The following is a 12,225-nucleotide window of genomic DNA, read 5'->3' on the forward strand; positions in this document are numbered from 1 at the left end:
GGCCGGCAGGCTGGGGGCGCGGGCGGGGAGCCTGAGCCCGGGCCAATGGGAGCCGTGGCTCGGTGACGGGGCCGCCCACGGCCCGCGCTGGCGGCATAAAGAGCCGGCGGCCGAGGCTGAGCGCAGAGCTCGGGTGCCGGGTCCTCCGGGTCCGCGGCCGCCGAGAGCAGCCGGGGCCGGCCGCTGCTCCGCGGGACCCTCCGCCACGCGCAGCTCCACGTAGCCAGCGCCCAGCAGCTCCTCGTCGGCCCCAAGGGGACTTTGCAGCCTCTGCCCCACCCCGCCTGTCCGAGCACCGCCGCCACCTGCGAGCAGATGGAGCTGGACCAAAGGACGACCGGCGGCCTCCACGCCTACCCCGCGCCCCGCGGCGGGCCGGTGGCCAAGCCCAACGTGATCCTGCAGATCGGTAAGTGCCGGGCGGAGATGCTGGAGCACGTGCGGAGGACCCACCGGCACCTGCTGACGGAGGTGTCCAAGCAGGTGGAGCGGGAGCTGAAGGGGCTGCACCGCTCGGTGGGCAAGCTGGAGAGCAACCTGGACGGGTACGTGCCCACGGGCGACTCACAGCGCTGGAAGAAATCCATCAAGGCCTGCCTGTGCCGCTGCCAGGAGACCATCGCCAACCTGGAGCGCTGGGTCAAGCGGGAGATGCACGTGTGGCGGGAGGTCTTCTACCGGCTGGAGAGGTGGGCCGACCGCCTGGAGTCCATGGGCGGCAAGTACCCGGTTGGCGGCAACCCCTCCCGCCACACCGTCTCCGTAGGTGTCGGGGGTCCCGAGAGCTACGGCCACGAGGTTGACAACTACGACTACACGGTCAGCCCCTATGCCATCACCCCACCACCGGCCGCAGGCGAGCTGCCTGGACGAGAGGCGGTGGAGGCCCAGCAGTACCCACCCTGGGGGCCGGGAGAGGATGGGCAGCCAAGCCCTGGCGTGGACACGCAGATCTTCGAGGACCCGCGGGAGTTCCTCAGCCACCTGGAGGAGTACCTGCGCCAGGTGGGCGGCTCCGAGGAGTACTGGCTGTCACAGATCCAGAACCACATGAATGGGCCGGCCAAGAAGTGGTGGGAGTTCAAGCAGGGCTCAGTGAAGAACTGGGTGGAATTCAAGAAGGAGTTTCTGCAGTACAGCGAGGGCGCGCTGTCGCGAGAGGCCGTGCAGCGCGAGCTGGACCTGCCGCAGAAGCAGGGAGAGCCGCTGGACCAGTTCCTGTGGCGCAAGCGGGACCTGTACCAGACGCTGTACGTGGATGCCGAGGAAGAGGAGATCATCCAGTACGTGGTGGGCACCCTGCAGCCCAAGCTCAAGCGCTTCCTGCGGCCCCCGCTGCCCAAGACCCTGGAGCAGCTCATCCAGAAGGGCTTGGAGGTGCAGGACGGCCTGGAGCAGGCGGCTGAGCCCGCCAGCCCCCACCTGCCCGCCGGGGAAGAGAGCGAGGCCCTCACGCCAGCCCCCACCAGCGAGTCTGTAGCCAGTGACCGGACCCAGCCAGAATAGAGGGCGCCGGCCCCCTGCCTGCCCGCCGTGGCCTTTGCCCACCGGGACTTCCGAGTGGGCTGACCCCGGCAGGGGGAGCCCTCGTCCTCATGCAGCTGGACACCCACCTCGGCCTCCTAGCCTGACTCCAACAGACACGTGTGATTCAGGTGTGGGCAGTGTCCCCCAAACAGCAGAGAGGCTCCCCTTCCCTGCAGGGCCCTGCCCCTCGCCCTCCCTCGGTCTGTCTTCCCCAGCATGGGCCAGCCTGGGCCAGCGACCCCACCCTCCATACTCTCAGGCCAAGACAGCTTCCTCATCCTGTTCAATGTCCTGGCCCTCTGGGCACTCAGAAGCCCAGCATCCCGATGGCACGGGCCAGCAGGCACCAAGCTCAAGGGACACCCCAGACAGAAGCTCTGGCGGAACCAGTGCCCCAGGAGTCTGGGCTTCTGGGAAGCCACCTCTCCTGGCAGTCGCCTCGTAGCCGACTGGCACCCCTGCCATGGCCCAGGGCAGCTGGCCAGCCTCGGGCAGTGTGGCTCCCTCCCCCTGGAAGAGAGCCGAAGCCAATAAAGGCAGCAGCAGCAGTGGCAGCAACAGACCTGGCGTCCCGGTGCCTCCTGGCCCCTCAGGTGAGCCCCTGCCCCATGGTACCACCACCAGGGGGCACCGTAGAGCCGGGAGGGTCCCGTGCCAAGCCCACTTTCCAGGCGAGCCCACGAGGCTCAGGGTCATCCGCAAGTTACCGGATGGGGTGGGGGTGACATGGTGGGGAGGTGGGGAAGGAGCAGAGACCCCGGGGAGCCGGGAGAGGGAGCTGGGGTGGGAGCAGGGCTGGGGGAGTTTGCGGAGCCAGCTCTCACACCGACCGTGTTTTCTCTCTCGCCTCAGCACCACTGATTCATGCCAGCCTGGGGAGGGACCGAGCCCCGCTCGATGACTCACCCGTGGCAGGCGGAAGGTCCCACAGGGCCTGAGTCCTCAAACCCGGCTGAGGCAGCAGCCGGCCCTCGGAGCCAGGAGAGTGACAACAGGTAATGCAGGAGACCCCGTCCCTCGGCTGTCCTCGCGTGGGGCCCTCAAGCTCCTCCCCAGCACCCAGGTCCCAGGTCCCCCCCCCGCCCCCCGCAGTCCTCTGGGTGAGCTGAGAAGCAGCCCTGGGAGAGCAGCCCTGTGACGTCCGCCGCATGCCCCTCCTGTGCAGCCCCTCCTGGCCTTGGCCTGTTCCTGAGTCCCTGACCATCCGTCTTCCTTCCTTTCAGGTCTCAGGGCTCCTGCGGAGCCTTTGCTGCTGTGCCTGGCAGCGCCTTCTCCTCGCCCCCTGCAAGCTGCCTGCATGAGAGGAGAAGCCTGAGGCCGGCGAGAGGCTGGTGGTGAAGACGGGCCAGCGTGAGGGCCGGGGCCTGCCGCTATGCCCGCCCCGCTGGCCGCCCGCCCGCCCGCCCACCCGGCCCCAGGGCCGCCACCCTGGGTCCGGCCTCGCTCCAGCCCGGGAACCGCTGCCCACTGCGCGGCCATCCTCTCCTGCCAGAGCTTGCCACGAGGCCTGGGGCTGAGACTAGAGCCGCTGCCCCTGCCCCTGCCTAGTGGCCCCAAGCCCAGCCCCAGGAGACGCGGCAGGCTTTGCTCCTGAGGCTCATGTGGGCTCTCTACCAGGCCCTGCCGTTGCCCAGGCCTGGACCCCCGCCTCCCCCAGGGCACCGACACCCTGGTGCTGGCCGGCCGCTCGTGTCTGCGGCCCGAGCAGGCCTGGTTGGGGGTTCCCCTTTCTGCCTGTCCACTGGGGGTTCCCAGCTTCGGGGGAATGACACAGGTAACTCTGCCAGCTCCCCCAGATTTTATTTTTGCACATAAGCCATAACTCATACTCCGAGGCTGGTGCAGGCAGCAGGGAGGCCCCAAGGTCAAGAGGGTGTGGCCAACTTCCCGTCCCCCCAGTGGATCAAGCCCTGAATGTCAGGCCAGGCTGTGTGCACCCTTTGCCACCTTACATGAAGACAGACTCTTTTTGTAAGATTTTGTTAATAAAACACTGAAACTTCTTGGCGTGTGTGTGCTGCTGTGTCTCTGTCGGCTGGGGCTGGCTGGAGGGGGGGCTTCAGAGGGGAGCAGCTCAGGGCGGCCAGCTCCTAGAACCCAGTGAGTACAGACTGAAGGGTCTCTGGGTACCTGAGACAGCCAGCGGTGGGAGTGACTGGGAAGGGCCGCTGTTCATGCTGAGCTGAGGACAGGCCCCCCGAATCCACTGTGCACTCTCCCACCCACTGCCCGCTGGGGTGGGCGTGGCGGGGGTGCTGGGCACTCGTCTGCTGCCAGAACTTAGCCCGCACAGAGGCCTGTGGGCCCAGGGGGGCTTCTCAGGCCCTGGATCCCTGGAGGGTGGGGAAAGGTCCCTGCTGGGAGGGGACCCTGGCAAGTCCTGGCTGCAGGGTCATAAGCTTGGTCTCTCTGAGCCTCACATTCCCCGTCTGCAAAACGGGCGAGCCATCAGTAATATAATCCATGCTGGGGCCCAAGACCTTAGAAATGAGAGCCATCCTCTCTGGCGGGGTGGTCTCGACCTCACCTGCTTTCATGGGGGATGCCAGGTCCCTGAGAGAGATGGAGACATGGCCTGGAGGGGGCTCGGACCCAATACCAGCCACTGTTGAGTGAGAAGCAGGCCCAGGGAGGTAGACACTGAGAGGTTTGTTCCGAGCAGTTGGCTCACTTGACTGTGGGGTGGCGGGGCCAGTCCAGAGTCCGCAGGGCAGGTGGGGCTCTCAGGCACGGGCTGGGCTGCCGTCCACAGGTGGAATGTCTCCCTCGGTGAAGGCTCAGCTCTGCTTTTCAGGCCCTTCAACTGATTGACCCAGGCCCACCCAGATTCTCACCCGACCATCTAGCGTCAATCACATCCACAGAAGACCTTCAGAGCCACGTAGATTAGGGTCTGATGGAATGCCTGGGGGCGGTGCCTAGCCAGGCTGACAGGGAAAAGTCCCCTCTCAGCCGCTTGGTCATCCGCAGGTGCTTGTCGTCTGCCCTCAGAAGAGGCTGCTTTGCTAGGTGGGGTGCCCGGCCAGGCGGTGCCAGCTCAGCCCCCCGGCCCCCGCACGGGTGGCACTGCTGAGAGGACGCAGCTGGGATGCATGGGGGACCTGGGGAGGCAGGAAACCAGCAGGAGCCGAGAACCGCCCGCTGGCAGGAAAGTCGTCACCCTCCACGCAGAGGGCGGCCCGAGTGTGATGCTCCCCGGTGGAAGGCCGCCTCTTCCCTGTTCTCCTTTATTCCTTTTAAATAATGAAAGTGCTGACAAGATGGGGAAGGAAACTGACAGGAACGGGAGGCTGGGCACCATGGTGATTCCTGAGAGGCAGTAATTTCTCCGGGAGAACTACTGCTCACATCAAAAGCTGGGAGCTGTAGATGCCTTTTCCTTTTAATAAAAAGTTCCTGTCTGTAATTGGATGATTGTGGAACAGGCAATCTGAGATGCAGCTCTGTGTCTCTGTGTTCCAAGAAAAGAGGTGGGAGGGCGGAGTGGGGTGTGGTGGCAGGGGTCGGGGGCCAGACCCCCAGCAGACATCATGAAGCCCACAGCCCAAGCCCCGGAACATGCCCGTCCTGCCCATCCACATATCACAGACCCGGTCTCCTCTCCTTGGAGGGCCGGGAAGCTGAGGCCTGGGAGGCAGAGCTGGCACTGGGGCTGGGGGTGCCAGGAAGCCCTTAGAGGCTAACCCTGCACACCCAGCTTGGAGGGGGCTTCCGAGCCAGGTGGGCTTGGGCTCAAGTCCCAGGGCCACTCTTTCTATAAAATCAAATCTGCCTACATAGCTGATGTGAGGGTTCAAGGGCACGGTGCCGGCCAGAGCAGGCGCTCAGGATGTCACGTGCGGCTGCCCCCGCGGCTCAGCCCAGGCTGGCAGCAGGGCCTGGTGCCCCTGGTGGGCTTTCACGGCCCATCAGGTTGGGTCTTACTGTGTGTGACTTGGTTGGCCACCCAGGGGTGTCACGGACTCTCTGTGACCGCGGGTGGGTGGCGCATAGCCAGTAGCTGGCCCACCTGAGGGTTCCAGAGGCCCACCTCACTGGGTCCAAGGTGTGATGTGTGCTCCAGCCTCCCCTGGGCCTCCCACCGGCCCTCTCCCTTCTCTCTGCCTCAGTGAGCCCACGCCCAGCTGTCTGGGCCTGAGACAGGAGGCAGGAGGCTGGGGACACCTAAAGCCACTCCCCACAGTGAGACCTCAGGTGCCCCCAGGTGTGCCGGTGCAGGGGACCCGGGGCAGGTCTGGCTTGGGCAGTGGAGCTCAGGGGCCCAGGGCACTGCTGTCTCTCTGGATGGGCCCTGCCCACTCCTGGGATGTCTGTGGTTTCCCCACCCCCAGGAAGCTGCCTTCCTCCAGGCCAAGGGTTTCCCCTACTGCCAACGCCGGGGTACAGCACTCAACTCTGCCAGCAGGGAGGTGGCACAGAGGAGCTCCTGGGACTCCCCGACGACGGGCTCCGCCCATGACGGGGTTGCCCACGACGGGCCCCCTTCCACAGCCCCACCTTCCCAATGCCGAAACTAAGGCTCAGGGAGATGCAGGGACCTGCCCAGGATTCTCTGCCCTCCACGCCTCCTGGAACATGCTCAGAATACTGACTTCCCTGAAGGCCTGCTCCTGAACCCACATGTGTCTGACTCTGAGCTCCAAGCTGGCTCTACCACTGGGGCTGCTGCTTTAAAGCCTGCTTCCCTTCCTGCTGGGGACAAAGAAAGAGGCAGGCACTGAGTTTGCAGTGGCTCTGCTGAGGGTCAGAGGACCGTCTACGGGAGGACAATGTGCCTCCCGGTCCCCAGCGACCCCTGGCCCTGGTCCCCCACAGACCCCTCCCCTTGGCCACTCATGACCCCTGCTTCTGACCAGTCGCTGACCCCGGCCTGGCCTGCTCACCGGCCCAAATTACAAGACTCCCCTCGTGCCTCTTCCTCTCTTCCGGTCTCCACCCACCTGCCCAGGGGCCCCCGCAGACCCGCCAGCACCGCCCAGGGTCTCTCCCACGCTGCCTGCCGAGCTCCCAGCTGGCGCCCCACTTCTGCAGCAGCCGGGGCGGGTGGCATACATTAGCCTGTTTCCTCCAGGAAGGAGGCCAGGCAGCCCCAGCGCCCAGCCCTTGGCTCTGGGGGGACCCAGATGTGAGGGCAGCAGCTGGAGGGGGCTCCTCTGGTCCTCAGCTACCACTCCTCTCTGTGATGGAGCCTCAGAGCTGGAATGGTCTCTCCTATGGACGGGGAAACTGAGGCCCAGGAGAGGCAGGAGTCCCCAGGTGCACCAAACGGCTTCTTCTGTACCTCTGCTGGCCTCGGGCTGGCCCGTGGGCCAGGGGCAAGGCCGAGGGAGCCAGCGTTCCTTCCTCGGGCCCCATCCTCTGGGTCCCACCTGCCCTCCGTCAGTCACCTTGAACCGGCGTCACTCTGCCCATCCAAACTAGCTGTGCTCTCAGCGACTCCGAACACCTAAGAGGACCCCACAGTCCCAGTGCTGACTCTGGGCCCACCTCAGGGAACCTCGGGAGAGCAGCATGGCCTGGGGGCAGGAGCTGAAGCCAGACCCCAGGGCTGTGGAGTGGCTGGCGGCGTGGCCTCTGCGGAAGTGGGAAGCCGTGGGCCCGGCCGGGGTGCTCTCTCCAAGCCCCCCGCCCTGGCTGGCCAGTCCTGCACTTCTCTCTGCACCCACCTGTCCACCTGAAGCTGCGGCTCTGCCCCCCGGCCTGGGTCTCCCCGTCTCACGATGGCCCCGTTGCGGCTGGGACCCTAGGAAGGTCCTGGCCTCCCCGCAGCCCACGGCCCCAGGCTCCCCCCGCACCCCCGCTCAGCCCCGTTCCCGGGCAAGCTGGCTGAGGCTCCGTGTCTCCTCTGTACCTGCCACAGAGAACTAGTCATCCTCCAGCTTGAGGCGTCATGGAACCCGTCCCAGAGCGGCACACCTCCTGCCTCTCTCCAGGTGGCCAGATCGCCATCTCTGCGAACTTCACATTCTGTGTTCAGTTATCCCAACCTGGCATCTTCCAGGCCAGAGAATTCGTTTTCCTTTCTTATACAACGTTTTGGTTCTTCCTGGGATTTCGAATAGCTTCTCTCATTCTATCTACCATCACCACACACTCGCTTCCCACTCAGAGATGCCACCGTACAAGACTTCCCACTGGGGTCTGCTTGTGCGTTTGGTTTGCTTTGCTGTTTCCTGGAACCCCGTTCCTGGGATAAAAAGATCTTTAAAGAATAAAATCGCTACCAGGAAGGTCCTGAGCCCAGCTCTCCAAATGTCTCCCAGGGCTTCTGGAGGAAGCCCCAGTTCCAAGCCAGCCCCCAGGGCCCCACAGTGGAAAGTGACGCCTACTCCCCGGCCCCCCTTTTGCAGCTGTCCCCATCCCCCCTTGTCCCCTCCTTCTACACCCACCCCTCTGCCTCTGCCTCCTCTGTCTCCTGCCCTCTGGTCCCTCCCCATCCCGCCAGGCGCTGTCCTTCCAGAATCCCTTAGAAGCAAACCTCTGCCACCATTCTCTCCCAAAGGCCCCTGCCCGCTGCCTGGCTCTCATTAGCTGTTTCCTGCCGCCCACCTCCGGCCACCAGGCACTGTGGCAGAACGCCTCCTTCCTCTGACTGCTCTCCGTGAAGGAGCCCTGGACCTCGGGCATGGCCCCATCTCAGGGCCCTCCAAGCACAGCCTCTTGAGCTCAGCACCGGAAAGGCCCAGGGCTGCCAGGTGTCTGTCCCCTCCCATGTCCATGGCTAAGCCCCAAGCTTGGCTCTGACCCATGAAGCAGCCTTGAAGGCAGCTGGGGCTCAGCTGGAAAGGGCAGGGGTGGGGGCCAGCCGCTGCCCTGACTCCGAGCCGTAGCCCCATACAGAGCACGCCAAGGCTGGCTCAGGGCAGCCACAGGAGGAAAGTCTTGCTTAGAGGCTGCTCCCCAAAGACAGAAGCTTCCCGAGGGAGGAGTGAGCTCCCCACGCTGAGGGTCACCAAACGGCTCAGACCAGGGACCTCGGAGGTCCCCTCCGACACCACCCTTGCCTGCCTCTCTGACTGTCCCACTGGGAGCTGCCCACAGTACTCGTGCCTCCACCCCTTCTGCAGGGAATGGCCTCTGTCTGCCAAACTCCTACTCATCCTCCAAAGCCCTGCTCTCCTCTGCTCCACGGAGACCTCCCTGCCCCCCACCCTTGCTGTCACCTCTTGGGTCCTCCCCATCCCATCCCTCCTTGTCCTGGAGGCCCCTCCCTGAGGACAGAGGCCCCCGTGCCAGCCCTGCACCCCTTCCCGGCCCTCGCACACGCTGGGGGTCTGCCGCTCCTCCCCTCGGAGGGCCCTGGGCTCCGTGCTCCTGCTGCTGGATTGTCTGGCATCTTCCAGGCCAGGAGTCTGGGCTGTGAAGGAGGCTATTTTTAGCCTCCGTTATCCCCGTAATTATCTTGTCTTTATTTTGCCCTGGTGCTTGGTACATTTCTGCTGGAAAATGTTAGTCTGTCTCTGTGCACTCAGGAGAAATGGGGACGAAGGGCACCTGCCCTGGAGGGAGGGTGTCAGGCATGGTGGTCAGAGAACCTCCTCTGATCACACTGTTCTGTCCGCTGTGGCTCCACTTAACAAAGGCCAGGAGGGGGCCTTACAGGAGGTTCTGACACCTCCCAATCAGAGGGCGCCGGGGATCCCAGACGATGAGCCCCTCTTGTGCCCCCATAGCCTCAGAAACAATCTGGCGGGGGAGGTGCACTGGAACCATTTGTGCAGTGAATTCTCCCCAGTGAGGATTCGGACCTGGCTTGGGGGGCAGAAACACGGTTCTCCTCTGGTCCCTGGATGAAGCAAGAGCGTGTGGTCCTCTCAGACCCCTACATCTCCTGGAGCCCCGCCCTTGGTAGGAAGGCCGCTTCTTGAAGCCTGTGAGGCGACTTTACCTGGGGTTTGCTCGTTTTAGCAAGTGTAGGAAAACCCGTTGCTCTGCGGGGCTTCCCCAGCAAGAACAGATGGGGCGTGGGCGCCCACACTGCAGGCTGGGGCTGGGATTCTAAGTCCTTCCTTGGGCTGGAGGTACCTATGGGAAGGGAACATGGAATGAGGCGTCTCAGCCGGTGGTGGGGGTCAGGTGACACACCCAAGGATCTAGGGCCAGCACCCGCCCAGGATTCCAGCTCCCGACCCCCAGACCACAATGCATCCCCTCAGACCTGCCTCCTGAAGTTGTCTGGTAGCCCTGCTCCTGAGGTACCCCTGGCATGCTCCTTCGGGCCCCCTTGGCAGGTCTTCAAGGCCCTTCACCCGCTCCACCCCATGCCCCCCCACCGCCCTGTGCAGACCCCACACACTGCCTGGCGGCTTCGCTTGGTCACGCCCTCCCCTAGCCCACTGCTCCCACCACAGCTCCAATCCTTCCATCTTCTGCAGGCAGATGCCTGGGCTGCCTCCTCTAGGAAGCCTGCCGTCATGCACGCTCTCATCCAGGTGAGCCCAGCAAATAAGTCACCTCTGACAAGTCACTCACATCACAGCCCTGCTCCGGTCCTGCCGGTCTTCCCACTGCAGGGACAGCAGAGGTCTCTCAGGCTGGCACTCCAGGCCCCCGAGACCAGCTAATCCCTCCTCCCCTCAGGATACTCCTCCCACACACCCGGCCTGGCCACCCCCACGACGGATTCAGTCACGTTGCATGAGCTTGTCCTCTTCCAGCAGTGACGTTCTGCGGCCAGTGCTGGCCAGTGCGTTTGTGTGAGTGACAGGCAGAGGTGCCCTCAGCCCAGGGCTGGGCCATCCCTCCAAGATTATTTCCGCCTGAGTGCTCATTTTCTAAAGTTGTTCTTTATTTAGTGTTTCTCCGCATTTCCAGTCTTCTCCCCTCCCCCACCATCTAGGTGTTGCTATGGGAACCAGGCTGTGGTACCCACAGTATCTGTGATGGACAGATTTCGGGGGACCTGTGTGTGTGCATGTGTGTCTGTGGGTGTGCATGTGTGTGCGTCTGGAGCGTGTGTGTGTGCATGTGTGTGTGTGTGTGTCTGTAAGTGCGTGTGTGGTGGTACGGTGGGCGGGGCTTGAGAAAGGTCCCTGAGGTTTCCTGATTGGGGTCAGGAGGTCCAGAGGGGGGAGGGGGCTATTAGACCTCACATTCCTGTGATTCTCCAGCATCCCCACCAAGGGCACACCCGTCACGGCCACCCTCCCTTTCCTCATGGTTGCGTCGTCCTTGTCACCATTCTGTGGCCCCGGGTGACATCAGCCTGGTCATCCCTGTCCAGGAAGGCCACGGCAGCAGCGTCGCCCTGTCCCCACTGCCCTCGCTGCGGTCCCTCTCCTTTGGCCTCTGGGGGGAGCTGGATGGCCCTGGCTGAACCAGCCCTCTCTCTCTTGCGGCTTTGGGATGGTGCTGGGCCTGTCTCCCCTGCAGGCCGGGGTCAGGATCAGACTCAGTGCTCAGTGCAGGGACGCTGGCCCGGCTCCCCAAAGACTCGCCGGGGACCAGTGCCTGCTGTCGCCTTGGCTTTCCTCCTCCCTCGTCCGTCTCCCCATCCTTTGCCACAGCAGCACTGGCCGGGAGAGGCGGGGGCCTCTGTCAAATGACCGGAGACCTCTCGGGACACAGGCCACCGGACTCAGGGGAGCTGAGGGGAGAGGGCCTCCCAGCCAGGGTGGGGGTGGGGGAAGCGGGGGTCGGTGCCTGCACTGCTGACAGCAGCCCCCGCCCGTCATCTGGCCTCCCGCGCACCTGGGAGCTCCGTGCCTGGAGTCCCGATGAGCTGCGTGGGTGCGAGAGGAGAGCCGGCTGGGTGGGCGGGGCTGGGCCTTGCTGAGCTGCTGCCTCACTCCTCCCTTTACCCCGCCTCCCGCCCCGCCCACCCAGCCAGTGGATGGGGTGCTTGCGGATGGAATGCAGGCCGCAGGGGCTGGTGGGGCTGCTGCAGAGCCAGCCAGTAGACGGGGTCTCATCCCACGGCAGGGCTGTGCCTCCCTGTTCTGTGCCATCAGCCATGTTCCCCCCACCAGCTCTGCACACCCGACAAGGGGCCATCCTGATCGCATCTGCCTGGAGGATGAATACTGCCACACTGTGTAATATTTTGGATATACTGGGTTAAATAAAAAGTGATTAAAATTAATTCATCTCTTTATTTTTTTTGGTGACTACTAGAAAATTTGAAGTCACACTTTCGGTGCACTCTGTCTCTGTTTCTCTGCCTCGCCCAGAGTGCAGAGGACAAGGACCTCCACTGGGAGGCGCTGAGCGTCCTTCGAAGGCTGGGGGGTGGGTGGCGAGCAGGGCCGTCCAGGGGAGACCTCAGGGCAGCGGGGGGCACCGGGTTTGCTGATCCTGACGGCCCTGGGGGACGGCTGAGTACTGGGGGGTCCCTGGAGTTCTGGCTTCCCCACCTGTCAACCTGGGGACCCCAGAGGGCTCCATGCTCTGGGACAGGCCCTGCCCAGGCTCCAAGGCGGCCAGGATCTCCGCGGGGGTGCCGTTCCAGAGCCCGAGGCCCTGAGCGGTCATTGCCAGTGAGTGACTGAGGACACCTTGGGGCGCCAGGCTGCAGCCAGGTCACCCCCTCTCCTGGCTTCCAGCGACTGAGGCCAATTCCACACGGTCTGGCAGAGGTGTCCCTCCCAGATCGGACTGGGGTGTGGGGCTGGAGGGGAGTCTGGCAGCCTGGTGCCACCTCGCCGACCTGCATAGGGTGTGCCCAGCCTTGGCTCTGCCTGCAGGCCCGTCCTGTCACAC

General features: G+C 64.2%; 1 protein-coding gene across 1 annotated transcript; it reads left to right on the forward strand.

Moving 5' to 3' along the window:
* The first annotated feature begins 306 nt into the window (after positions 1 to 306).
* On the forward strand, positions 307 to 1,506 carry ARC (activity regulated cytoskeleton associated protein). The gene has a single exon (XM_007464585.1). It carries the CDS (start codon positions 316 to 318, stop codon positions 1,504 to 1,506), a length of 1,191 nt encoding a protein of 396 aa, XP_007464647.1. The 5' UTR covers positions 307 to 315.
* The last annotated feature ends 10,719 nt before the right edge of the window (positions 1,507 to 12,225 follow it).

The sequence above is a fragment of the Lipotes vexillifer genome, unplaced genomic scaffold (assembly GCF_000442215.2).
Source record: "Lipotes vexillifer unplaced genomic scaffold, Lipotes_vexillifer_v1.1 scaffold394, whole genome shotgun sequence".
Taxonomy (NCBI): Eukaryota; Metazoa; Chordata; class Mammalia; order Artiodactyla; family Lipotidae; genus Lipotes; species Lipotes vexillifer.